The 26,440-nt window shown below is 42.0% G+C and overlaps 1 protein-coding gene across 5 annotated transcripts in view; it reads left to right on the forward strand.

Annotated features, from left to right (window-relative positions):
- Positions 1-18,304: 18,304 nt before the first annotated feature.
- NLGN4X (neuroligin 4 X-linked) overlaps positions 18,305-26,440 on the forward strand; it is a 235,099-nt gene continuing 226,963 nt past the window's right edge. For 3 of the 5 annotated variants that reach the window (XM_069463343.1, XM_069463345.1, XM_069463344.1), the window contains exon 1: positions 18,305-18,776. In XM_069463343.1, coding sequence (XP_069319444.1) covers positions 18,305-18,776 — 472 coding nt within the window. Of the gene's footprint in view, positions 18,781-25,498; positions 25,518-26,440 lie in introns of all 5 variants that reach the window. The other 2 variants (XM_069463347.1, XM_069463346.1) reach the window with 2 other exon arrangements.

Here is a 26,440-nt window from a genome sequence, read left to right on the forward strand (position 1 = left end):
ATGAGATATGCAACACTGTATTGTAAAATAGGCTTTGTGTTAGATGAGTTTGCCCAGCTGTAGGCTAATGTAAGTGTTCTGAGCACATTTAAAGTAGGCCGGGCTAAGCTATGATGTTCGGTCGGTTAGGTATAGTACATACATCTTTGTCTTGGGACATTTTCAACTTACCATGGGTTTATCAGATGTGACCTCCTCATAGGTGGAGGAGTATCTGTATATATGTATAGGCCTAAATATAAATATGTATATTTTTGTGGTTTGAATATACGTATTTTTGTGGTTTGAATATACGTATTTTTGTGGTTTGAATATACTCTGATTCCTTGGACAAGTCTTTTCAGAGGGATCCATTTTCTTCTTTGTAAAATGGGAACAGTGGTATATCACATGGAATGGCATTAAGCAGTAATTGAGAAAATCATGTATTCAACTTGGAACCCTGTTGGCATGTAATTATTGCTTCCAAAATAATGCTGATTTATAGGGGACACAAATACTTTGATATTTATCACATCCTGTAAAAGGAAAGAACTGACTTTTCTTGAATTCTAAAACACTTCAGACTGGGCAGGACTTGGGAAATGTTTGTGTGGGGCCAATGACGTGAAAGCTGAGGGGTTGAAGCTCCCTAGGGAGGACAAAGGCAACAATGGGTGGAGAAGCAATATGGCGCCCACCGGCTGGGCTCCAGTCTGTGGTGATGGGGAACGACCCCGAAGGGGCTGGCAGCCTGGTGTTTTGTTTTTAAGAAGCTCCTAGTTCACTGGCAGCAGAGGCTTTTCCACTCATGTGGGAAGAGAAGCTCTCCAGCACCTCAGAGGCCTGCTGACTGCCAGAGGTGTGAGGAAAGGAGAAACAAACCCCTACCTACCCTTTCCATGGGACTCCATGTTTCTCAGGGGTTGATCTCTTGCTGATATCTTGCTCCTTCTTGTTCTGCTCCACAACTTCTTCCTGTAGAATCTCTGGAAGGTTCTGGCACTTTTCCCTCAGAATTACACCTGACTTGTTTTTTTTCTTTTTTCATCTAAAACTTTTCCTTCTTTCTGAGACCATCTGGCGACCAAACAATGTCTCTAGTCAGCCATCTTGCCCCACCCTTCTTGAATTCTAAAACAGATGTGTGGGTTGAGGATGAGATTGCACTTAGCAAAACGGTCTTTCCAAAGACATTGGCAATGAGTTTGCCAGAGGGATTCATCAGATCTATTTTTAGAATGCAAGAAAATGGAGAGGAGGTACCCCAAAAAGCCCACTTCTATGCAGACAAGCCAGCTGGCATCAGTGTTTGTGTAAGGATAGTGCAGGGGGTGGGGGGGGCAACACAAACTTAGAATTGAGTCAATATTCATGCAACACTCGCACCTGAATAGCAAAGGTCTAGTCTCCCTTTAAACAAGGTAATGTGTGTGGAACATCTTTGAAAGCTTAGAGAAATGTAATATATAATTGGTGGTAAAATTATATCTACTTTCCTGTCATCTCCTGTGTTATTTCTACATGTAAATGTTTTCAATATGTTTGCAAGCTTTCTCTGTGTAAGCTGCCCTTCTGGAGAACATGTATGGGATTTGCTTTTCTGTATATCTAATCCTAAAATTGGAAAGTTAACCCCATACTATTTTTTGGGATAAACCATTGAGTTCTTGTTTGCAAATCTGAGGATATGGAAATTGCCATATACTGCTGATATATTGGTATAAAAGGCTAAGGACGTAAGAATATCTGCAATTTTGAATATAGTGTTTGGTAGTCTACAAGTACATCGCCTCTCGGAGGATCCTTTTCTCAGTAAATTGAACTGGCAGAAAAAAGAATTTCATAAGTGACATTTGAAGGCCATTCAAATAAACTTCTCATTTACTGTACCAAATGTTTACCTGTTAAGGAAGGACTCCTGCAGACCTACACACATTATTCTTAAAACAAAAAAGACAGTCTTATTATATCTTAGATATTCTAGAGAAGCATCCAATAAGAAACTCTTTTAAAAATTCGAAATAAATTAGTTACCTCAAGGTAGTACATATAGCACCAAGTAAAAATATTAATACATGGGGGACAAAAAAACCCCTGTAATCTTTAACTTGTCGAAGGTATGATAAAATGTTGACCCATAATAAAAGATGGGAATTCTAGGCTGCATGCAGTGGCTTACGCCTATAATCCCAACACTCTGGGAGGCTGAGGCGGCGGGATGATTGCTTGAGGTCAGGAGTTTGAGACCAGCCTGAGCAAGAGCGAGACCCCATCTCTATTATAAATAGAAAAAATTAGCCAGGTGTGGTGGTGCTTGCCTGTGGTCCCAGCTACTCAGAAGGCTGAAGCAGGAGGATCGCTTGAGCCCAGGAGTTTGAGGTTGCAGTGAGCTATGATGAAGCCACAGCACTCTAGCACAGGTGACAGAATGAGACTGCCTCAAAAAAAAAAAAAAAAAAAAAAAGATGAGAATTCTATAAAAATGTACCATAATACCCAAATTTTAAAAATAGGATTGGAAAATAAATATGAAGATTTCTCCCACTGATAAAACCTGGATGAGAGAGAGAGAAAAAAGTGGAAAGGAAAGAGTATTTTGACTCAGTCTAGCAAACAGACATCCAAATAGTATTTCCAGGAAAGGATGACATCAAATACAAAGAAGCAGAAATGACTTATGTTAATAAATAATTCTTAAAATGTTCCCAGTATCGAGGGATCTAAGTTTCCAGGCTCATGAGGCACAGTGGGTTTACCTCAGTAAATGAAATGAAATTCATCCAAAGGCACATTGTTGTGAGATTTCAGAAGAGCAGATAAGAGCCTAAGAGCTTAGGGGGAAAGAGGGGAGGTGCAGAAAGAAGAAGAACCTATGACTAATCCATGGAACACTTCATTTCTTTTCCAAAGGTTAAAAGACAGAAACTTTCATAATTCCAAGAAAGAAATAATAATTTACTATGTAGAATTCTCTTTTGGACCAAACTGTTGGTGTTCAGGCAGAGTCAAAACATTTTCACTCATGTTAGATTTCAAAAGGTTTTCCTTCGTTGCACCCTTTCTCAGAAAGCTGTGTGATTATGTGTTCCTTAAAACAGCAGGATAAATTACACATGGAAAGCTGGGAACCAAGCAACAATGGCCTGAACAGCAGAGAACAGGTCCTGGCTTAGTGCTGGGGGCAGGCTGGGATGGCCAGGATCCTAGAATGAGACTTCAGGGGGGGAAATAAATAAAATAGAAGGAAATGAGGCACGTGGCTGTGCAGAAATAGTACCTAAATAGGCCTTAGTTCTCTTGGGACATTTAGAAAAATGGATTGATAGACACATAGAGAGCATGAAAATGAAAATGAGAGGCCGTTGTTGTCTCCAGATGAAACAGAAGGTTATTTAATAGAGGCGCTTTAATGAGAGAAGAGTGCTTTGTTCAGAAGTGACCATTCACAACACACTTACAATAAAAACACTGAATAACTTTAGAGCCAAAATAGTACAGTAACTATTTTGGGGGACACAAGAGGCAAATAGGGTGCTGGTCACCTGTAGACAATTTATAGGTAATATCTAAAAATAATATATCAGGAATAAGTAGCATAAAATATTACTAACAAGTATAATTGAACATATTTTGGAAGGGAAAGCTAAGAGATCCAAAAGCATCTGCTTCCTGAGTTGCATCTTGGGCAGGGAACTGCTGTTTGGTGTTGTGCAAATAGTAGTTGGGCTTTTAAAACGTCAGGCAAAGTGTGCTTTGTTGAAACTTTTTTTAAAAGAAAAACTAAAAGAAGGCCAAGATTACATGCCACGTGTATGTGAAGACTCTCATGGAGGACATTATTTCTCAAACTTATCTGCCTGTTGGTGTCACCTGTAGAATTTAATAAATATGAGTGCCTGTACTGTGTTCCCCTAGAGATTCTGACATACTTGGTCTAGGATGCAGTCTGGGCAGTGAGATTTTTCAATTCTTCCTCGAGTTGCAAATATGCAACAGAGTTGGGAACCAGGATCTAGGTAGCTCAGATTCTCATTTTAATATCTCATCCAGTGTTCCCTTCACCAAGATACAGTGCTTTCAGTAATAAATAAACACCTGAATAATAATATAATGATATAGATTGTGCAAACTGTCACTCAGTTTCTTTCTTTTTTCTTATCTGATATGTTCTTTATAGAAAGGCTTTAATCATCACTTAAAAATGACCTAATGCTTCTCTCAAGCTTTCTGGGATTTTTTTTTTTTTTTTTCGTTGTTTTCCTTTCCTTTTTTTGCTTTAGACCGAAGTCACAGAATGTTCTCCTTTGTGGAGTGCTTTGTCTGTCCTATGGGAAGCCCATTGTGCACGGTCAATGGCGCCATTCCGGTTTAATTGTTCCAATTTCTCCTGTTTCTGTAATCGCCCATGATGTTGAATTAAATATAATTTTCTCAGTTTGCATTTCCCAGGCAGCCCTCCTAAGTGGCTTCTTGGAGGAGCGCCGTGCATTCCGCTGGTCTAATTCTGCGATGCCCTTTCACTCCAGGGCTGGGGACGTAATTACCAGCTCTAGAAACGCGTTCCCTGGTCAAGGATGCTTGTGCTGAAGCCAAATTTTCTTTCATTATAATCTGCCCTTTCCCAAGCTTCAAAAGTGGAGAGGATTGAGTTCATACTAATAACCATTGGCGATTATGAAGGGAATGTTTTCTCCATCCTCTGCAGTACCACACTCGGCATTGCTTCCTTGTGCCTTCTGCCTGATAAACATCAGACCTGGTGTTCAGCCACCGTCTGTCTCCCGGGGTGTAGGTCTCTCTGTTATTAACTGAGAACCAGTGGCTTACAAAAGCATTTACTTTGCAGGAGTCCCTTTTATCCTAGAAGATAACTCAAATCCATGCAATGCTGGTATTTATTTACAGCTGGCTGTATGACATGATCTCATCCTAGAATCTGTTTCTCAAATTATTGATTTTCAGGGAATTTATTCATGTGCTCCTCTCTGTCTTGGGGATGCCTGTGTTCTGTGCGGCCCTGGGGACCCTCCCTCAGATCTGGAAAACCAGCCTATTCCCTCCAGAAGGGAACATCAGAGGGAGAACAACATCTCCATAGCACCCCTTCCTATTTTCCTGTAGCTTTTTTGAGATTTGACTTCTTAACTTTACTCTCTTAGAATGTCTTTAGAGCTAATGAATTTTTGATGTTTTTTAGTGCCTTTCTAAAAGCTCTTAATTTGTGACATAAATAAAATTAAATATCAAAATGGCCTCACTGGAAGAGGGCTAGTCATTTTAATCTAGTATATACAAAGCTTAAAGAAGGCTTCTCTCTCTCTCTCTCTCTCTCTCACACACACACATAGATTTGAAGATTCTGTGCCAACATGTATTAAAACCAGTTGTTTGGGAATTAGTAACTGGCCTTCCACAAATTCAGTATGTTTTCCTAATGACCTAATTAATTCAAAGGTCATAGGGAATAGAGAGAAATTGTTCTGTGTTGTGGTTTTTTTTTTCTTTTTTGGTTGTTTTTATTTTAAAACCTTTTGATTTATTGAGCTTTGTGGTGCTCCAATATTTGAAATTGCAGGAAGAACTTCATCTTGAGATGGCAATGGCTCTGTTGGTAGATTTCCACTCCGGGGAATTTGCCAGATGATAATTTAACCTCAAGATTTTGTATATGTATGCATCCCATCCTCTAAGTTACACAGTCTGGGGTGGGCCGAGGAACATGCGGGAACACAGACTTGTTAAGGGATAATTAAGCATGGGGGAAATAGAACAATCCTGGCAGAGGATTTAATTGAGTTTAATTGGGTTAAGAGGAATAGGCCAGAGAGAAAGAATAGCTCCTAATAGGAGGTCTGAAAATAGCCAAGGAAAGCGTTAATTACAGAAAATCTGTGACATCTGATTACTGTAGTGAAAAAAAAAAAAAAGATCACCCTTTTTATATTCTTATCTGTACAGAAAGGAGTGACAGGGAGAAAGAAGGCTTCCCACGCATGTATTTAAGGAAAGCAATGGGGTGGTTTGAGATTTCAAAGGGCCATGTTTCAGGTTACGAGTCAGCAGAGAGACAAATGATGGTCTTGTTCTCTGAGTTTCGGGAAGGGAGGATTTCGCCACTTGTGGTGAAATACGCTGGAGGTTACATAACATCGAGCCTTTTGTCACGTTTTCTCTTGGACATGGGACACAGGGCATGGGTAGGATTGAGAAGGAGAAGAAGGAGGGTTTTCAATGCCTCCGTCCAGTCGGTTCCTTCCTGGAATTCTTCTCCATGGGCTTTACGGAAGAGGGGCTCCCTGTGGGTGTGCAGCATCAGTGGCAAAGCAATCAAACTCCACTGCTCCAGACCAGTCCCCCTCCTCCATTAATTTGAAGAATTTCAAATGAAAATTCACATGCACCATAGTTTCTTGTATATCTGTGATTAGAGGAACATGCTAATCTTTTACCTTCGTTTACCTTCAAGTTTGGGGCTTCAAATGTCAGAGGCTTTGGTTCAGACAGAGAAGGACCATGTCATGGCCCAGCAGGTTGGGGCTTCCCTGGTCTCGGAGACAGTCTCCCTAACTCTAAGCAAGTGGCATAGATAGATGTTTAACTTCCTGGATGGGAGAAGCCCCAGAGTGGCTGTGAGTCTCTGGTTGTGTGCACAGCTGTGGCCTCCAGGGAAGCCTACCGGAGGCAGTCTCGGGTTCCACCCAGGGTCACTGGGGAAAGATGTCCAGGAAGACGTCTCTTACGTGGGAGGACTTTTGACAAGAGCAAAGCAAGACCTCCAGGTGGAGGTGTGTGCCATTCACCCTCATGAAGTACTCATGCTAAGGGCAAGTCTTCCAAGGGAAGAGAAAGACGGCCAGATAAACCTTTCACGAGGTAGCTGAGTAGGTGGCTTTTCATTCCTCCAGCCACACCCTCCTCATCCACCAGCGGAAAGCCGCCCTGTATAACCTTTGCTCTACCCGCTAGGTCACCATAGTTACAAATGTGGATGGTGTCAACAGATCAGATATTAGCCAAGGATTCTTAACGGTGCAAGAATGTCTGAGTGTGTGTGACACATCCCCCTGCCAATTTGGTGGAAAATAGACACCTTTTCTAAAAATAATATATTTAAGTCATACCATGAGATAAATAAGCTTAAAAGGAAACCAGTCGTATTAAAGTCATTATCAAGATTTATTTAAAATATGCTATGCTAATATATGTGCTTCTTTGTTGTGCACTAAATAGCTAGATCTAGTTAAGAGGGTCCTAACTGTTGGGATGTTAAAGTAGCAGTGAGCATACACAGTCTTTTGGGATATCACAGTGGTCACAGTGTCGTGTGTTATTAATATTATACCTCCATTCATAATGGAAGCAAGTACTAACTTTCAGTTCCTGGCAGTGAAAATAAAGATGTGATACTGCTTGCTCATTCCCATTTATAGAGCCCATGGATTCTAGTTAAGGACACCCGGGTAGGATTGGGCTTCATGGACTTCAGAGTGGAGAACCTCTGAATTCAGAACTTACTTTGTAGAGGAAACGTTTTTTATTCATTTATTTTATCCGTATTTTTTTTTAAAAAAAAGCAACCTGCATGTATGTATGTTGGAATTTTGTCAGAGCTGAAGGATGTTAGAATGATTAGGTTCCAATATGGAGAACAGGATATGAGAATTCTTTTTATGTCAAAAAAGACACGTTAAAAGTTCAAATGTTTCAATAGCAATTATTATTGAGTGCTATAGAGTGCCATGTTTGGCCAAAAAGTGCATTTTGTTTTGATGAATTCTGCCCTGTTGTAACGTTGGTAAGGTTCTGGAGGTAGATTTACACAGCAAGATAGATGCCTTTGACCCCTGACGTCTATTCTTGGGTTACCCTGATTCTCTCTCCTCACTTAGCACCTCTTCTTTCTTTCCTTCCTGAACCCTGTGCTTCCTTTAGTGTGTCTTTCCTTCCTTCCTTCTCTCCCTTCCCAGGCTAATGCGAGACACACAGGTTTTCAGGAGAAGCCTCTTGTCTATATGCAAGATCTTGGAAGGCTTGGTCCTTTCCCAGAGATGGAAGGTCTGCCCTCAGTTAAGGTCTGACCCGAAGACATGAAGCCTGCCTGGCATGTGTGGCTCCCGGGCGATGAGCCCTTTTCACAGATCAATATTCCTTTCTGGGGAAGGCAGTGGAAACATTTTGGAGAGTGGGTTTGGTGTTGAGGTTCACGACTGAGGATGAATCCTGCCTTTCCTGGGAGCTCATACAGCATCATGCTCAGGAGTAAATGTGTGGGCAAAGAACTGTTTAGTAACCCAGGGCTCTGCAACTCATAAGCCCCTCACCTTGTCACTCTAGTTGCTCTCCACTGTTGGGGACACACACGAGGAGAGTGCGAGCTGGCAGAGTGAACATCACGCTGAGATAGGAACTTCCGAGATACAGGGTGAAGTAAGCTTAGCCAGTAGCATCCATGGCACAGAGAAAAAGTAGGGTGCTTGAGCTGGGGTTATGTAAGACAGAATTGATCTTGGCCTCACGGGTAGCGTCTGGGGAAACGTTCTGGAGACGCTCTGCTTTTTGGATATTGCACAGTTCATTAGCAGAGCTGTGCATAGCAGTTGCAAAGCTCCTTAGTAAGCATACATAGAGACATACCCATCATGACTACGGGAGATGGCTCTGGTTGCTGTCTGTCTCTCGGGAGTACACAGTTGCCGTCCAAACTAACCTCCGGGTATCCACATGTTCCACCATCTACAGACTCGCTGCTAGGCAGGGTGAGGTTTGACCAGACTGAAGGTACCGACTCCAGGTCAAACTGTGATATTCCTAAATGAAATGCTCTTTTCTTCCCCAAATTGGTAGTTTTCCTTTGTGGGAGAACTCAGCTTCCCCTCGGTCTCAAATATTGCCCTTGGGCAATCAAGACGGTCTCTGTGCACCTGCCACAGCTATGAGAAAGCCATTTAGAGGAAATGGCGTTACACGTGCCCGGCATCCACAAGTCCTTATTTTGTTTGCAGAATTGCAGGCAAATGTACCCCTGGAACTGGCTCTGAAAACTTTTATTAATTAGGCATTGCAGACATTGGCTGAAACTGGGAGAGTGCCAAGACTCTAACTCGTTACTGCCATGTCAGTGATTGACAGGTCTCTCTCTTCAGAATGAAATTGTTTTAGGCAGAAACCATAGAGACTAGATCGTGGAGCCCATAGGAGTTTCACGGTGGAACGTGATGCAGCCAGTGGTGAAAGCAGGTGTCTTATCATGGAACCCACAGGAGATGAGCTAAGGAGAATATCCCGAGACATTGCCCAGTTTTCTGCCTTCTGTGCTTTTTCTTCTTCTTTTAATTTCATCACCTTTGCTGAGGAACTTCTCTTTTCCAAGTGCAAATATTAATCATCTACGGTCTTTGCCGTTAGATGGTTCATAGCCCAACAATGGATGTAAACATTTAGGAAGTATCTCTATTATAATGTGAACGTTCCTTCTAGCATCATCTTTCCTCTTCTCCTGGGGAAATGGAAATCCTGGTGGGCTTGCGTTCACGGCCTTGAATGTCCATGCCTAACTTCTCCTTCACTGCCTTTACAGTTGCCCATGGTCCCAGCTCTCTCTGTGTGTCTAAAATTGTGCAAGCATCTCTTAGACACTCTATCACAAAGTCCGTCCTGGGCAAGCCCACAGCTGGCTTCACTGTAGCAATCGAGACACAGGCTTTATCTCATCAACTGGAGTGCATGCTACTGTCTGAAAATGGGAATTTGATTGGTGTATCTTTACATTAATCAAAGGGGCTTTCACAGTAGAAGCATTTAGTAGTACCTCAGTGAATGATTATAGTTAAGTAGCTTTTCTTTGGGGGATACCTCTTGTTCTAAATTTATACGTGTTTACATACACATACATGCCTATTTGTGTTTATATTGAGTATATATGTAATTATATGTGTATATATTCATACATTGATGTATATTCCCAAACAGACAATAGCATGTGCAGTAATAGCCGTGAGTTAGCTCCTGGTGCTGTGCCCGTTTTACAGATAAGCAGTGGAGGTTTTGATGGTTTGAACCCTTCGTGGTGGTGCTGATGGTGTTAAAATTAAAGCCAGGATTCCAAGCTGGGCAGTCTGTGTCCAGGCGATGTATCCCTAACCCTTGCCCTATACTACCTCCCAGATATTTAATGCATGAGTCAGGGTTTTGTCACCTGTTCATGTGTTTGAGCCTGTCATTCTTCACGCTACTCATGCTTAGGACTACCTGTCTGAGAATAGGTCATCAGCATCATGCGTAACATGTAGTACTGATTGTCTACAGCATAAAAGGCATGGAACCAGGTACTGTGGGGGTTTGCAGGAAGAGAGGAGGCAAAATTCCTGACCGTAATACACTTAAAAGCTTAATTTTTCAGTTGGTTAGGTTGGATATGTATGTATACACACACACACATACACACACACACTCACCTACATGACACAAAATTGTCTGTATACCATAAGTTTTAATATATTGTATGAATATAAATCTCTCCAAACTGACTTCCAAAAAACATATATATAAATATATATCTAAATTACCTATCTACCTACATACCTATCTCTCTCTCTCTCTCTCTCTCTATATATATACATGCACACATACACATATATACACACATACACAAATATGTTTCTCCAAAGTAAGCAACTGAAATATTAAACTATTAAGATCCTACATATAATATATAACATAATAGAAACACTTTGGAGTTATATATATACATATATATATAGATATAAATGGAGTTTAGTTTGGAGAGAGAGAGATGTATATAATGTTAATATATTAAAACATTTTATATATAATTTTCTTTTATGTCATAAGCTCAAGTACAAGGTCTTATGAAATAACTTCACTTAGTTTATATTGGGAGAAGGGAGAGAATTGTTTGTACAGTACAATTGATACAATGGCTATTGGAACAAAGCCAGCAAATATTCATTCCACATCCTTAGGTAGAGTTCAAGTCAAGGAAAATGGGGTGACATTTTTACAGCCTTCTAATATGGGTTGTGTGGTGTTGGAAAACATATTTTGTAAGCGTAGGCTGCAAGGCTGCGCTGACTCCAGCTGTTTCGGACACAATAAACCTTGCCATTTTCTTCAGTGCAGCTTATCTCACTTAAGTTATGCGTCTTCCTTCAGTGGAGGACTGTCTGTTCCCACTGGGCTTCTATAATTCATCCGCAGTCGTCTTCGGAGATGATATAATAATGTGAGGTTTCAGAGCATCTTTGTGCTGAAAGCAACTCGAGAGGTTAGTCCGCCTGAGCCCTCCTTCTGCAGTGGAGAGGGCTGGAGCCCGGGGCGCTAAGTGATGTGGGAAAGGTCGCCGGGCTAATGAGTGACTGCGGCGGGCGGGGGTGGCCTGACTGTCCTTGCTAACCGAGCTGTCGGGGTCCCGGGGCTTGTTGTGTGGTGTGTGGTGGATGGTCTGTTGCCTTGGGCTTGCAACAGAACCCCACAGAAAACAGTTTACATTTTCCCTTCAGTTTTTAAATTTAAGACATTTTGAGAGTGCACAGGAAAATATAGTTATGGCGTAAAGCTTATTCGGCCAGCATCTCCATTAAATTTACATTGTAAAATGATAACAGATGTGTAACAGTGCACATAAACATACATATCCATTTTATTTATTTTTATGTGCTTTATTTTATTTTATTTTTTTATTTCAGCATGTTACGGGGGTACAAATATTTAGGTTACATATATTACCTTTGCCCCACTTGAATATATCCATTTTAAAGAGTAAAAATTAAATGAACACAGAGGACCCGCTCATAGACTCAGAAAAACAGAACATTCCTATTATCTTTGTACATCTGTGTGAGTTCTTCCCTCCATCTCTCAGAGGCAGCTACTATCCCAGAATTTGGTTTTCATATCGCCCCTGCTATTTTTATATTTTAGGACAAATATTGCTCTAAGCAATATATTACTTAGTTTTACTATAAAATCGCTCTATCTGGAGTCCTCTGTGACTTGTCTTTTATTCTTCAAGTTTGTCCATTTTAATCTATGTATCTGTATTTTATTCATTTTTCACTGCTGTGTAAAACATTCTGTTTTAATATGCCAACATTTATTCATCCCTTTTCTTATTTATGGACATCTGGGTTGTTGCAGTATTTTCTTTTCTTTTTTTTTTAACCATTATAACTAGGGCTACAATGGATGCTTCTGTGTATGTTTCCTGATGCAAATATTCAAAAAACTCTGTAAGGGTGTGTGTTTACCTTCACCATATGCTTCTGTATGTTCTACTTTCCTATGGGATAAAAATTGTTTTGCAGTGGAATTCACAAATATTCACCTGCCTTGTGTGGGAGTTCTAGTTGCTCCACACCTTGGCTCAACATTTGGTATCATTGTTCTTTTGAATTTTTGTTAATCCTATTGTGATTTCATCGGCATGTCACCAATAATGAATGATATTGAGCTTCCGGTGCTATGTGATGACAATATGTGGATTTGAGGACTTCCCAGATATAGATTAATGCAGGACTGGCCACCAAAGATGGCTTTGAGTGTAGCCTACATGACTAGGAAAGTAACAGGTCTAGTTATACGAATATGGCATGAAAGTGTAGATGTAGTCTGGGGAACTGGAGAGAGAGATTTGTAAAAGCTTCGCAAGATACCTGAGTGACACTGTTCTTGGAGACAAGACAGTTTGACCTTGAGGACATGTGACTTTGAGTTTAGTGAGAGCTGTTAACACAAAGCCTGGAGTTATTTGATTCAGATTTAGAATATGTGTTTGGGAATCACTGAATTAGACACAGAAAACCAAGCATTTAATGAGCTTTTATTATATTCCAGTCCTCGTATTGGCTTTAGATGTGCAGAAAATGGGTAAGGAGAAAAAAAAGGAAAAGAAAACTCTACAGTTAGGAATAGATACTTTCATGAAAACGTAAACTCCAAGAGGGCAGGAACTCTGTCTTTTGCTCCCACTATTTCCCTATAACTTAGAATAGTGATCTTTATGGGATACTTATATTGTCTGAGTGCTTGTGTCCCTGCCAAATTCCTACGTTGAAATCCTAAGCCCCAAGGTGATGCTGGTTAGGAGGTGGGGCCTTTGGAACATGATTAGGTCATAAAGTCATGAGGGTGGATCCCTCATGAATGAGATTAGTGATATTTTAAAAGAGACCCCAGAAAGATCCCTTGTCCCTGGCCACCACATGAGGTAATAAGGAAAAGACAGCAATCTAGAATCTACTGGTACCTTGATCTTGGATTTCCATCCTCCAGAACTCTGAGCAATAAATGTCTATTGTTCATAAGTCACCCAGTCTGTGGTGTTCTGCTATAGCAGCCTGAGTGGACTAAGACACCCTCTGACTAAGTTTTGGTGTTGTCTCATTTATGTGGTCATTGTAGGACCTTGGTGTCCACATCGGTTGCTCTACAAAGATCCATGTTCTATTTGTGATCATATCTTTGGCCTACGCACCTATGGAATATCTTTCTATCCAATCTGACTGAGCAACATGTAAGGCACCCACTCCATCCCCTGGGGTTTAGTCTGAGTTCTGCAAAGCCTCCTGCTGAAAACGTTGGCTTCTACCACTGGGACTCAAATGTGTTCCTACCCATTAACCTCCAGTGGAAGAACAGAAATGGTAGGCAAGGTGATGGAGTAGATATCTTGAGTTGCCATGTGGTGCAAAACCACCTTGAAGATAGTACATTTGACATTTGATTTATTTTTTTATTTTTTAGAGAGACTGGGTCTTTCTATGTTGCCCAGGCTGGACTCGAACTCCCCGGCTCAAGCATTCCTCTTGCCTTAGCCTACCAATGAGCTGGAACTATAGGTGTGCACCACTGTGTCTGGCCACGGCTCTTTACTCTCCAGTTACTTAATTTATGGCTAAATATCATGGTTCAGAATGGTGGATTTTTTTAATGAGATCTGATTTTAGAACTGATAGAAACTGCGTAGATAAATGTTTGGAAAACTATTAAGATTTGACGAAAGACAAAGTAGATCATAATCTCGCTTGTGTGGGACGTGAAATCAAGACCAGAATATTAGACTATAAACGCGTACGGAAATAGCCTGGCAGAATGCTGGCATTGAGTAAAGCTTCAGCAGGGATTGAGTGTGTGTGTGCGCGTGTCTGTGCACACACCAGTGCATGGTGGGGGGAGGGGGGAGGTTATTCACGTAGGTAACAGGGTAGAGCATTGGGTTTTAGAACAAAAGATAACATCCCACTCGGGGACCATAAAATGCTGGTGTCCTCACCGGAGACAAAGGAAAAGCGGAGACATCTGCAGGTTCCGCATGGTTTTGGGAGTAGCTATGGTAGGCTTCTTAGCAGGCAGTGGAGCAGGATGGCTGCAGGAGCTCAGTGATTTGGACAAGGACCAGAGTCTATTGCTCTTGTCTTCTTGATTCTCTGGAAGGAATGTGAGATGAAGTGGATCTCCTAAGTGCCTCTTGCTCTCAGCAACCTCTTGGCAGGGGCTAGCGAGGTGACTCTCAGACCTTCGACGTGGCTGGAAGGCATATGCAGGGAAGGCTGCTTGCATCTCATTTGTCTTCTTGTTTTTTTCTTTAATGCATTCACAAACCTCCCTGTTTTCTAATATATTCCGAGGCAAGGCTGTAAACACCCAGGAGACATGATTTTTTTATCCCTCATAAGGCCCAAATACCAAAATACCTGTGATCAGGGCTTGCCTTAATTAAATAGGTATCTTACAATTAAACCATTCTCAACTGGAGGGATGCATACCTTGGAGAGGAATTTAGTGCAATTTTTGTTCTGAACCCTTTATACTCTGATCAGCTGGAATTGTGTGAGCTTTGTCTTAATTACTACCTCAGGCAGAATAACTGCCCTGCAGGGGACCATCTGAAATACCCAATCAAGTCAAAAATCAAGTCAAAATGCCATTCTGAGATATGCCTACTTCTTGCTGTCTTTACAGAGAAACCATGCTATATAGTCCTTCACTCCCCGTGTATATATAGTCAATGAAGTTACGGCCTTTAATTTTTTTTTTTTGTAAAATTTTTTATTCGTTAGAATGTTTAGAATTCGTTTCATAGTATCTCCTTTTCATTTGGGGGAAATTTAAAATCTATCTTATCTATCTATGCATAACAACATCTCACCCCTTTTTCAATTCGTAAAATTCACATGGGGGATCTTTTATGTTTTTGGCCCCGAGGATGGACGCTGGTTAAATTAACAGTGATTCTTTAATGAGGATGATTAAATTATTAATAAATAATAATTAATTAATAATTAAGTGATACACATTTAATCGCTTTATCTCGAAACATCCACATTTCCTGTACTGACAACCATCTCAGAGTTGCCCAGTGTTTGACTGTGACGTACACACATGCACATATACATGCACACTCATATATATGGCACCACTGATCCTGATTTCTGAATGTGCCCGCAGATCCATGATCATGTACACGGCTGCCGTACGTCCATAGTTATGGCTTAGAGCAATGGTTCTCACCTGGGGGTGAGATCGGCCCCTAGGGAACATTTAGTGGTACCTAGAGACGTTTTTGATAGTTGAACCTGGGTCGGAGGTGCCACAGTTGTCTACTAAGTAGAGGCTGCAAAATACCATACGATGCACAGGAGATACCTCACAACAAAGAATTGTAGAGTCCAAAATGTCAATGGTGCTGAGACTGAGAAACCCTTGGCTTTAGGTTATGTTACTTTTGTGCCAATTAGCTAAATTCTTTTTAAAAATGAGGAAATAAGAGAAAAAGAGCTCCCTCAACTTGTGAATGTTATGGACGCCTAACCTAGACCTAGTAAGTGTGCAGATGCCCTTGGCCTCCTCCTCTTAGGTTGCAGCGGTTCGTAATCTCCCAGTGCCACTGTGGACCTTGTGGGATGTGAGTTTAGACAGAGAAGGGATTTGATCTTACAACTCCGAGCATGAAGTCTGGGTGCGTCCCAGCTCGGTCAGTTGTATCTGACACGTGATGTGTAGGTAGTCTGATCCTGGTCGAGTTCAAGAACTTAAGGGGTGAGCCAGAACTCCTCATGGGGTTCGCTATATGAGCCCTGGAAGAAAGCCACTAACTGGATTCTACATTTATTCAGCTCTGTGTTCTAGGGATTGCGCGGTACCTGGAGTATACTATCGCGTTAAATCTAAAGTAGCTGTTAACAGATCAGTGAAGTCTGGAGAATATAGATGACTTGCTCTAAGCCTGCTCAATGCCAGCAGTGAGCTGACACCAGAGCTGGCACCTTGTGTCCCTAGATCCCTGAGTCCCTTGGGCAGGTGTGTGTTGAACATTCCCGCTTGCTGTATTTATGGAGTGGGCATCCTCTGTGCTGTGCACACGCCACCTACGGCCCCAGTGCCTGCTCTGCTCAGCTCCGAGAAGCGGGTGGGACACCTCATTTCACCTCAAGTCCGTGGAGGTGGACTGCCTTCCCTGAGCTCACAGAGAGAGCATTCCGGGACCCAGGTGGGTCTGAAATAAAATTTAACGGTGTGACCTGTTACCCCGGGAAAGGCTCCACTAGTTGAGAAGCAGAAGGGCTTTCAGGAAAACCGAGGCACCCAAACATGTCATCACCTCGTTGTTGTGCTTGTCTGCCTCTTAATTATCCAGAAATTGGATCACTGTGTGGCAGACATCCAAGTGTTGTCGACTGTAGGATTCAAAGATAGAAGCAAACACATAAATCGGCCATTTGGTGAGATGCTATTTTTCACTTTCAACATTACGATCCAGATTTTTAGTGCGTTTCCGTTCAACTCTGATGAACTTGGCCCAAGATGTCATGCATTCTGTAATTTTCCCCGATGGTATTATAGTTCCATGATAAATCCAGCTCTGATATGTTTTATTAGAAAAAATTAGCTACGTGACATTCTGCTGAACTGATGACTTCAATGAAACACATGATTATATTCTAGTCCGCGATGCTCTGAATAACCTACACAGTCCTTATAAACACATGTGCCTATTTTTGAGTTGAAGAACACTCTGTTGAAAGGCATGAACGGTTTTTGCAACACCTAATGAAAAGTTTTCCATCCCTGAAGGATCATTTACCGTGCTGTCCACATTGCAAAGAACTCTTTACTGTCATACGAACAGTGATTTTTCTGGGGACACTCATGTCATCCATGTCAAAACAAACCAAGGTGGTATTCCTTTAAAAGTTGACTCTTTCCTGGCTAAGTAGGAAGGTGCTGAAATGCCCCATCAGCTTTTTAAACAGGCTGCAGGGTGAAGAGTATACCCCCAAAGGCGTGCAATGGCTTACTGCAAAATCAAGATAATTGTATCAACACTTTTAATTATGAATGAAGTTTTCCAGTGAGCAGCACTACAACATGTACTTAAAACACACCATCTTCTTTAGTTTTGTACAACGAAATGGAAATTCAGGGTGATGAAATATGTAGCCTAATTATATATGTAATTGAGTAAAACAGTGAGGATTAGTGTCCACAGCTTACCTTCTTCCCATTACATGATGTTCTGTTCCTGGTACCTGAATACATACCCACATGTCATGAAGGCAGGTAGCCCTGGATCTGTGCTTCCATTTTCCCCATACTGGTAAAAAATTTTAGAGGTCCACGCACATCCCCTTAGGAAAAAGTGACAGTTTCCTTAAGCATTTGAGAGACAGTGTTCTGGGAGTGTCTACCTATTGATCAACCACGCTTGTAAGCAATAGTGAAATTGGGAGGTGTCCTTAGAGTCGTCTGTGTAACCCGTACAACCTTTGGGGGTTTGTGTGTTCATTCAACACAGACTTGGTTGAGGGTTTCCTAACTCTCAGGCGTTGTTCCTTGTGATGGGGTGTGCAGCAGGGCAGGTCATGTTCTTGCCTGCATCTCCTACGTGGAGATACCAAGCTACAGGCTCATGCATGAATAAGAATTTTGTAGAGGGAGGTTGCAGACTGCATGGGAGAGACGGCAAACATTAGCTGGTTGTGGCATTGCATTCATCATCCTTATCTGCTTTCTCTTCCCCTTAGGCTGCCTTGGCGTTTTCGTAAGGAAGGAATCGTGGTCGCTGGAGGTGTTGGACGGCCACCGCTTCCTCGGAGGGTTGCACCTGCTGGAATCCGGTTTCAGGATTAAGGGAGGGCTGCCCTCTCGAGATGGGAACCGCCTCGCTTGTCCTTAACCCTGGGCTCTGTCTATGTTCAGTCTGAGGGTCTCCCCTGGGTCTTTCGCTGTCGGCGGGCTCACCTCACGGCTTCGTCTCCTTGGAGTCCTGGCATCTCTGGGACGGCGGCGGATGCAGGTGTGAGCCATGTCGAGTCCCCGGGGACTGCTATGGCTGCCTTTGTTCTTTACTCCGGTCTGCATCATGCTCAACTCCAACGTCCTCCTGTGGATAACCGCCCTGGCCATCAAGTTCACCCTCATTGACAGCCAGGCCCAGTATCCAGTTGTCAACACCAACTACGGCAAAATCCGGGGCCTAAGAACACCCTTGCCCAATGAGATTTTGGGTCCAGTGGAGCAATACTTGGGGGTCCCCTATGCCTCGCCTCCCACTGGAGAGAGGCGGTTTCAGCCCCCGGAACCCCCTTCCTCGTGGACCGGGGTACGGAATGCGACTCAGTTTGCTGCTGTCTGCCCCCAGCATCTGGATGAGCGGTCTTTGCTGCACGACATGCTGCCCATCTGGTTTACTGCCAATCTGGATACTCTGATGACCTATGTTCAAGACCAGAACGAAGACTGCCTTTATCTGAACATCTACGTGCCCACCGAAGACGGTAAGTGCCTCGTGGGAGTAGAAAATATTCAGAGTACGCACTTGCTCAGTCACAGAGAAATTTGCCAGGAAGGTCTTACCCCGTCCCATGCATGATGTTGTCTATAACCCGTTTATTCATTTATTTTCTTTTCGTATTCCGAATGCAGTTCTTGCGGCAACTTGTTCCGCTTGTATTTACTGAGCATCCACTGGATGGACACGATTATGATTAACGACTTTAATTATTTTCATCTATTGCCCGCTGAACCTTGTTATAATGTTTTATTTGCAGATGGTAACCAGTATGAGCATAGTGTGATATGTTATACCCAAATCATCTGTAGAGGAATGAATCAATAGAAAATAACAGAATTACTAATAAGTGCTTTATCGTGCTTGAGTTTGCAAACTGAAAGATACAAGGAATGGTTTCTTCTGTCTTAATGACGTAAGAGATCAGCACCTTTCTTGAGTCTTAAAAAGGAAAAAGAAAGTGATTGTTTTTCGTACCCAAGCAAGGGATCGTTCTGAAAATGGTTGGATTTCATTGTTTACAATCCCCTTTGTAAACATAAATTTGGGCCCTTTTTGCTTCCAATATTCTCTGCAATCAAACAGCAAAATATAGTCTGATGATTCTAGCTGCATTAGAGAATAATGTGCTTGCTTTTAAGAAAATGGCCTTTTTGTATGCAATTGCAGTGAAAATCTCCAAACACAGTAACGCTCAATATATTAACTTAATTCAATGCTAGTAAAACTTGGATAGCTTCATTTTCGTGTAGATGTCAAATTCAAATTTTCTATGAAGACTAACCAAGTTATGCCACAACGATATCACATTTCTCAGGTAGCATTTCCATAGCCATTCTTAGGCAAGGAGAAAGGAAAATGGAGAAGTAAATCTTGCTGGAATGAAAAGAGGTAATTTCTGGGAACTATGGACATATCTACTACAGAAACTAGAGTGTATTCTTTGTATAGTAGAGTGGGTATAAATCTTTATGCAGAGTGGGTATAAATTTCTTTTATGGAGAATTTTTTTTTTCTCTCTCTCCCTCTTTTTTTTTTTTTTTTTTTTGGTAAATTTTAATCCCTGGAAAATGTTCTCCAGGAAGAGTCTGTTGAAAATGTGAAATAGACAATTACAATAATTCAATGATCACAAACATTTTATTGCATCTGCCGTGTTGTTCTTTCTCCATGGAAATGCCAAAAAGAGAACCTAAGTAGATTGTCACGAAAAACCAGACCAGGGCTGTGCGTCTTTGAGATTACAAAGAACGGCCCAGAGAAAGGAATTAAAGGGCTGTGCTTCATTCTATGAACAGTCTCTGGCGCAGAGCCCTGTCGTTATGGCGACAGAACTCTCAATTATCTCGTAAAGTCCAGGCCTGAATGCGACTCCAGGAGTTAAGCCGACATTTGGGTGCTGCAGTTCCACGTGGGGTTCCGAGCTGTCTCCGTGTATAAGGGTCCCAAGTAGCAGCTCTGTACGTGCATCCATGCATGGACGAAGGTCCCAATACCAATTAGACTCTTCATTGCAGCAGCCACCTGGGTCGAGGTCTTTCTCGTAATGAACTCGTAATGAACTATTCAAGTAAAAACTAAACAGAAGGAGAGCCCAGAAGGAGGGGGAAAAAAAACCCCTAAACAGGACAAAAGATTAAAATGGCTTTCATAATACATTCCATGTGCTGGAGTCTACAAGCTAGTGAGTTTATGAAGCTAACCTTGGCAAGCAACGAATGCACTTTGAACAGAATGCCTCCTTAGTTGGGACGTTGCACTGAATGAGACCACCCGTGGGAAAGAAAAATCTATCTCCCCCCTGATTAGAGAACCATATATGTGCAATTGTGTGGATGGAGACCACAAACAATTTGGCCAATTCATTGAGATTCAGTGCTGAATTGGAGTTTGGGGAATACAAAAGTGTGAACAATGCTACCTAATGAAAAAGCAGTCTAAACCTAATTATAAAGCGGCTTCCACTTATTTAGTTCTTTAGGCTTTAAGGAGCAATGTGCACACAGGATCTTAACTAGGGAATCAGGAATCTAATAGAGGCTGAAAAGGTAGACTCTATCTGCCCACAATATGTAAACATTGGGATTTTGCTGATGAGAACTCAAAGCTATATGCCTCTGTGTTTGTACAAATAACAGTTCACAGCGTATTGGTGCAGGAGTTGTGTGGGTGGTGGGGGCTTGTTTGCTTGTTTGTTTTCTTGACTATATCAGCTTAAGAGTCAATGTGGAGATTTAGATGTTTAATTATCGGTTATTCACTGAATGAACGAACTCTACTTCCACTCAACACGTTGAAATTATGGAGTCATGCTCATTCCACAGGCTGTGTCTTAATTCATACCAGTGCATTTATTTAACACTATAACCAACAAGACTTGATTTTTGGAATGTAAAATTTCACTCTGATATTCTATTTTTTAAAATATCTGTCTTTCTGTCTTAATCAGATTGGCTCAAATTTCTACCTTTGTACTTCCATAGAAAGTGGAGAAGTACTCAAAATTACAAAAATAGACTGTATTTCAGAAACATATTTATCCTTAACAATAACTTGCATGAGGAAAACTGTTAGAAATTTCTTTGTAGTATAATAGTTTTATGAAACATAAATTTTTTTTCTGCAGGAAACAGAATAATTTTTATAATTTCCTTTAAAATAAACCATGTCCTGCTAAAGGTGAATCTCCTAGTGTATATTGGCATTATGATGTGCTAAACATAGGCTTGTTTCTTTGTAACTTATTCCTACTTTACAGAGTTTGTTATTTAAGTTTTCATGGATTATTAATTTCTCTTTGGTGTCTAGATGACAGACTAATTAATTAACTTGAATTACATGTTTAACCTTTGGATAGCTCCTCAAGTAAGGTCAAAATTAGTCAACCCAATCAGAAGCTATAGTACCATTGTTGTTAACAAGGAAGGGATGGAGCCAGAATCTGCATGGGGTGTGTGTTTGTGTGTGTGTGTGTGTGTGTGTGAAAGAGAAAGAGAGAGAAGGAGAAAGAGAGAGAGAGAGAGTTGAGACACAAATTGCAAAAGTCAAGCTGAGAAGTCCAAATCTCACGCTGGATACAATAAGTCCATATTAGTTCATATATGAAGGGACAACATTGCAATTTAGGATTCCTCTCCATCATGGGGTAGACTAAACAGAAAGATGCATTATTGAAATTCTCCAGCTTCTTAACAAGAACCTTTGGTGTTATACAGAGGGGAGAAATAGGAGACGTATTTGGAATGAAATGCCCAGACAAGCTGTCATGTTAAATACAAACAGGACAGAAGAAAAAGCCATAGATAAGTCCAGGGTGCCTTGGGGAATAGAAAAAGCCAAAGTGCCACTATGTGGTGGACCTAAACTTGTGTTTCCTCTCTATATCCTCCAACATACATCTTAAAGTCTTGTCCTTGAAAGATTTCTAGAAGAGAACAGCCTTGCATTCTCCATCATGGGACTATGAAGATATTAATAAAAGGCACTGTCCTTGTATTTTCACTGTAGAATGATAACAACAAATGCCATTATGATTGCTAGGAAGGAGAAATTGTTTGCCAGCAAGACCATTGAGAGGAAGATGTTAAATAAAGACACAGTCCCTGAATGCAAGGTGTCACTCCCATCTTTCTTCCACAGTGTGACACCTGACCTTTTCAATTCTATGACTTTCAGAAAGCTCTCTGTTATGATCTGCTAGACTCAGGCTTGTTTCTTTATAACGTATTCGTGCTTCATAGATTTCGTTGTTTAAGTTTTCATAGATTACTAATTTCTCTTTGGTGTCTAGATGACAGACTAATGAATTAGCTTGAATTGCATGTTTAACCTTTGGATAGATGCTCAGATAAGGTCAAAAGTAGTCAACCCAATCAGAGGCTATAGTACCATTGTTAATAAGGAAGAGATGGAGCTAGAATCTGCATGGTGTGTGTGTGTGTGAGAGAGAGAGAGAGAGAGAGAGTGGGAGGCAGAGTATGTAGATTTGCACAATTAATAAACTTAGAGACAGGAAACCAAAGCATCCTAGTTAGGGAGCACAGAAGGTTCTGTGACTTCTCAGGGACCAGCTATTTGCAGGAAAACTTGATGGCAGCTCTAAATGGTTGAGCATTGTTGCCCTGAAAGATGCATGGGATATACAGGAAGGCTTCATAGAAAAAGGATCTGACGAATGGGAAATTTGAACATGGAAATCTGGGTCCATCGACCCACTTGGCACTGAGAGTTGCAGTTGGAACCGCTCCGGTGTGAAGTGCGGAGTGGGCACGGCGGCTGTGCTTGGTGCTGGTGTGTCTGGCAGTGCCGTGTCCCGAAAGTTCTCAACTTGCCATAGCTGCTGACCCTAAAGCTTTCTAGGATAGACAAACTGGTGGAATAACCACCGTGAGAGAAGGGCCTCCTTTTGCATTTGGTTCTATAATAAAATGAGTTCGCTTCCCTTATGGACAACACTAGATGGAATCCAAGATGCAGACAGTTTATAGCATGGTTTCCACCATTTGAAAACCTCCCATCTTTTCTGCACGTCTGACAACTTTTCCACCATTGTGCATCCATCAGGACTTGTTTGTTTCCAAATGGTAGAAAACTACCTAGCCTCAGTCAGGCTTTGAGGGGGAAAACATGGAAATTTATCAGAAGGGCTGTGGGATACCCAAAGTTATTGCAAAAGTCGAGGATGACAGGGAAGCAGCTTGACTTTGGAGGCGACTGAAAGCAGTGACTCAGAGGACATCAGAAATCTTCATGCCTGGTTCTTTGCTTCTTTCTGGAAACCCGTCTGCTCTACTTGCTGGCATGAGCGGGTCCTCTGAAGTTGCTGGAAGTTGCATCCTGTTAATTCTCAACACCACCAATGAGGGATAAAGCTTCTTAATTCCATATTAGGAATCCCAGGGAAGGGTTTTCGATGGTTTCAGTCAATCCAGGAGCCCACACCTGGGCCAAAGTAAGAACAGACAAGACTGGGCTGTTCTTGGGTATACCAGATGGTCGCGATGAAGGGAAGGCCAGTTCTCACAAGAGGGTATAGGCACAACTTCACTCCACTGCCAGAAATGTTTTCGAGCACTTATTATGTGCCAGGCTTGCTTTAGATGCTGAGATCGCAATGAATACAAACACTGCTAATTTTGAGACATAGGTGTTAGGGTGGAAAGCCTGGTACAACAGGGTGGAGAAAGATTTCTCATGCAGAAATTAAGATATAAAAGTAAAAAAGTTTATTTTATCCTATGGCAGGATAGAGACAATGAGAGAGAGAGAAGGAGTGGGGGGAGAGAGCAGGGAGAAAGAGAAGAAAAAAGAAAGAGAAGGTTATGCCAGCAGTGAGGCCAAGCGGCTTGCTGATTTTAAGGGGGACAAAGAGAAAAAAAAAATAGTGATGCTATCAGTTGATCACAAAAGCGGCAGCAGGTAGATAACAAAGACTGCAGGATGCCAAAGTCCGAGAGCTGGCTTCCTGCCTTCCCTGGGAGAAGGGATTATCACAGGAGATGGGACTCTGCCCTGGAGCTGTGGGTGAGGCTGTAGCTCATTCTCCTGCTGTTGACTCCGGAACTCTGTAAGAGCTGATTCTCAACAAACAGTTTTGAAAGAGAGAGATTTACATCTCTTTTCCGTCCATTCAGCTCCTTTCAGAAGTCGTGCAAAACAACTCCTGCAGGGAGCCTGCTGGTGAGAGAACTCCCAGGAGAGATCTTTAACTGTCCCCGGGGAAAGGGTGGGATTAGGTGTTTTCCTGTTATTTTTGCAAGGCCGCCCCTTAGGCAGCGTAATTCCTAAAGCGATGTGCAAACCCTAATCCCTGGAACCTGTGAATAGACTGCCTCACCTGGCACCTGCCTTTTTCCAATGATCTGATTTAAATAATGACTTCAAATGACAAAAGGGAATTAAGGTTGCGGATGGAATTATGTCTGCTAACGAGCAGACCTGAAAATAGGGGGAATATATCCTGGATCATCTGGGTGAGCAGAACAGATTAGCAAAGACCCTCGAATGTGGAAGCCGATGGGAAAAGCGGAGATCAGAGTCGAAGCAATGTCGGAAAGGTATACCTGGTCACTGCTGGCTTTGAGCGTGGGTCGCGTCCAGGAGACAGCAAGGCAGGTGGCCTCTAGCCAGGTGGCAAAGACAAGGAAACCGGTCCCCGCCTAGAGCTTCCAGAAGGGAGCACAGCCCTGGTGACCCTGTGCTTTTAGCGCGGTGGAACTCTGACCTTCAGAACCGTAAGATCATAAACGTGCGCTGTGTGAAGCAACAGTTTGTGGAGATTTGTCACAGCAGTGATAGCAAACTAATAGAGTTATATACCACCCTTCAATATTATTTGAAATTCATAATAAAGCATTTACTGGGAGTGAAAACAAATCAAAGTAATTGCTGCAGCGTTTTGGTTTTGGGCCTTAAGGCCCCTACCCATTCTGAGATTCTAGGGCAGTTCTTTCCCTTCTTACAGCAAGGATTACTGGTAAAAACAACACTCTTAGGCACTTAGAGCTTGCTGTTTCCCCCAAGCACGTCAAGGAGACGATATCGGTTCTCACTTTGCAGATTTGAGGCTGAAACTCTACAGGGAGAAATATGCCACCTTGTGTGCACCATGTCAATATAGCCTAATGGCGGCTTGCGCTAAACGTCATATGCCAAAGATACACTCACTGGACACAGGAAAGTAACGCAGGGCCATTGAACTTTTTCCAGGTGTCTAAAACAGAGAGATGTCCAGAGTACAGGGCACTGCGTGACATAGAGCAAAACATCCAAATCGTTCTCATTCCTCACAGGTCTCCGGAGAAGCTCACTCATGATGGCAGTTGCCCCTATAGACGTCTTATTGTCCTACTGAGCAGCCACGATTGACAACAGTCCTTTGGGCTTCCCGCTCCCTCCCTGTAGACCTTAACTTGGGGTCTGTGCTGAGCAAAGTGATGCTTCGGCCCTTTTAATGTAAAGCACGTTAACTTCCCTGGCTCAGCTTGGAGCAGTGGCCACAGCTTGTTTGCTGGAGTTAAAATACCAGCTTATCCCCTTAGCAGATGAGTGATTATGGGGAAAGTCACCCAGCTTGTGTAAGTTTTTAAGACCGGAGTTCACGGGAGGGGCGGCACAGTTGAAAGTTAAAGCACCCTTCTGGGTTTCGGCACCAAGTAGGGGAAGGTTACAGGTGGGTTTAGGGATTAAGGCAGGACATCCCAAAACAAGGGCTTAAAAGTCATGGGTGGATTTAGGGATTCTTTAGCTGACAATTGGCTGAAAGAGTTAGGCTTTGTCCAAAAGACTAGGAATCAACAGAAAGGAATGCTTGAGTTAAGATAAGGGTCTTCTAGATAAGGGTCTTCTATCTTTTATGTCATGCTATACTGGAATCAGGTCCGGAGAGCAAACCACATCTTAAAAAGCTGTTTATGGAGATTTTATCATTTGTAGGTGTGACTCACCAGGCTCTCTTAGACAGGAATTTTTTGCACAAAGAAAAAGATCAGAGTGCAGTCCTCATATATTTTTATGTATACAAACTCAGTGCATAATAATACATCTTTATTGTTTGTAACATCTTTGTTGTTTGTAATGTAAGTGTTGACTTGCTTTGCTAGGGGAGGGCAAGCTTAAGAAATGAGGTGGAGGCCCTCATCGTTTCTTCTT

Source organism: Eulemur rufifrons, chromosome 30, assembly GCF_041146395.1.
Source record: "Eulemur rufifrons isolate Redbay chromosome 30, OSU_ERuf_1, whole genome shotgun sequence".
In the NCBI taxonomy this organism is placed as follows: Eukaryota; Metazoa; Chordata; class Mammalia; order Primates; family Lemuridae; genus Eulemur; species Eulemur rufifrons.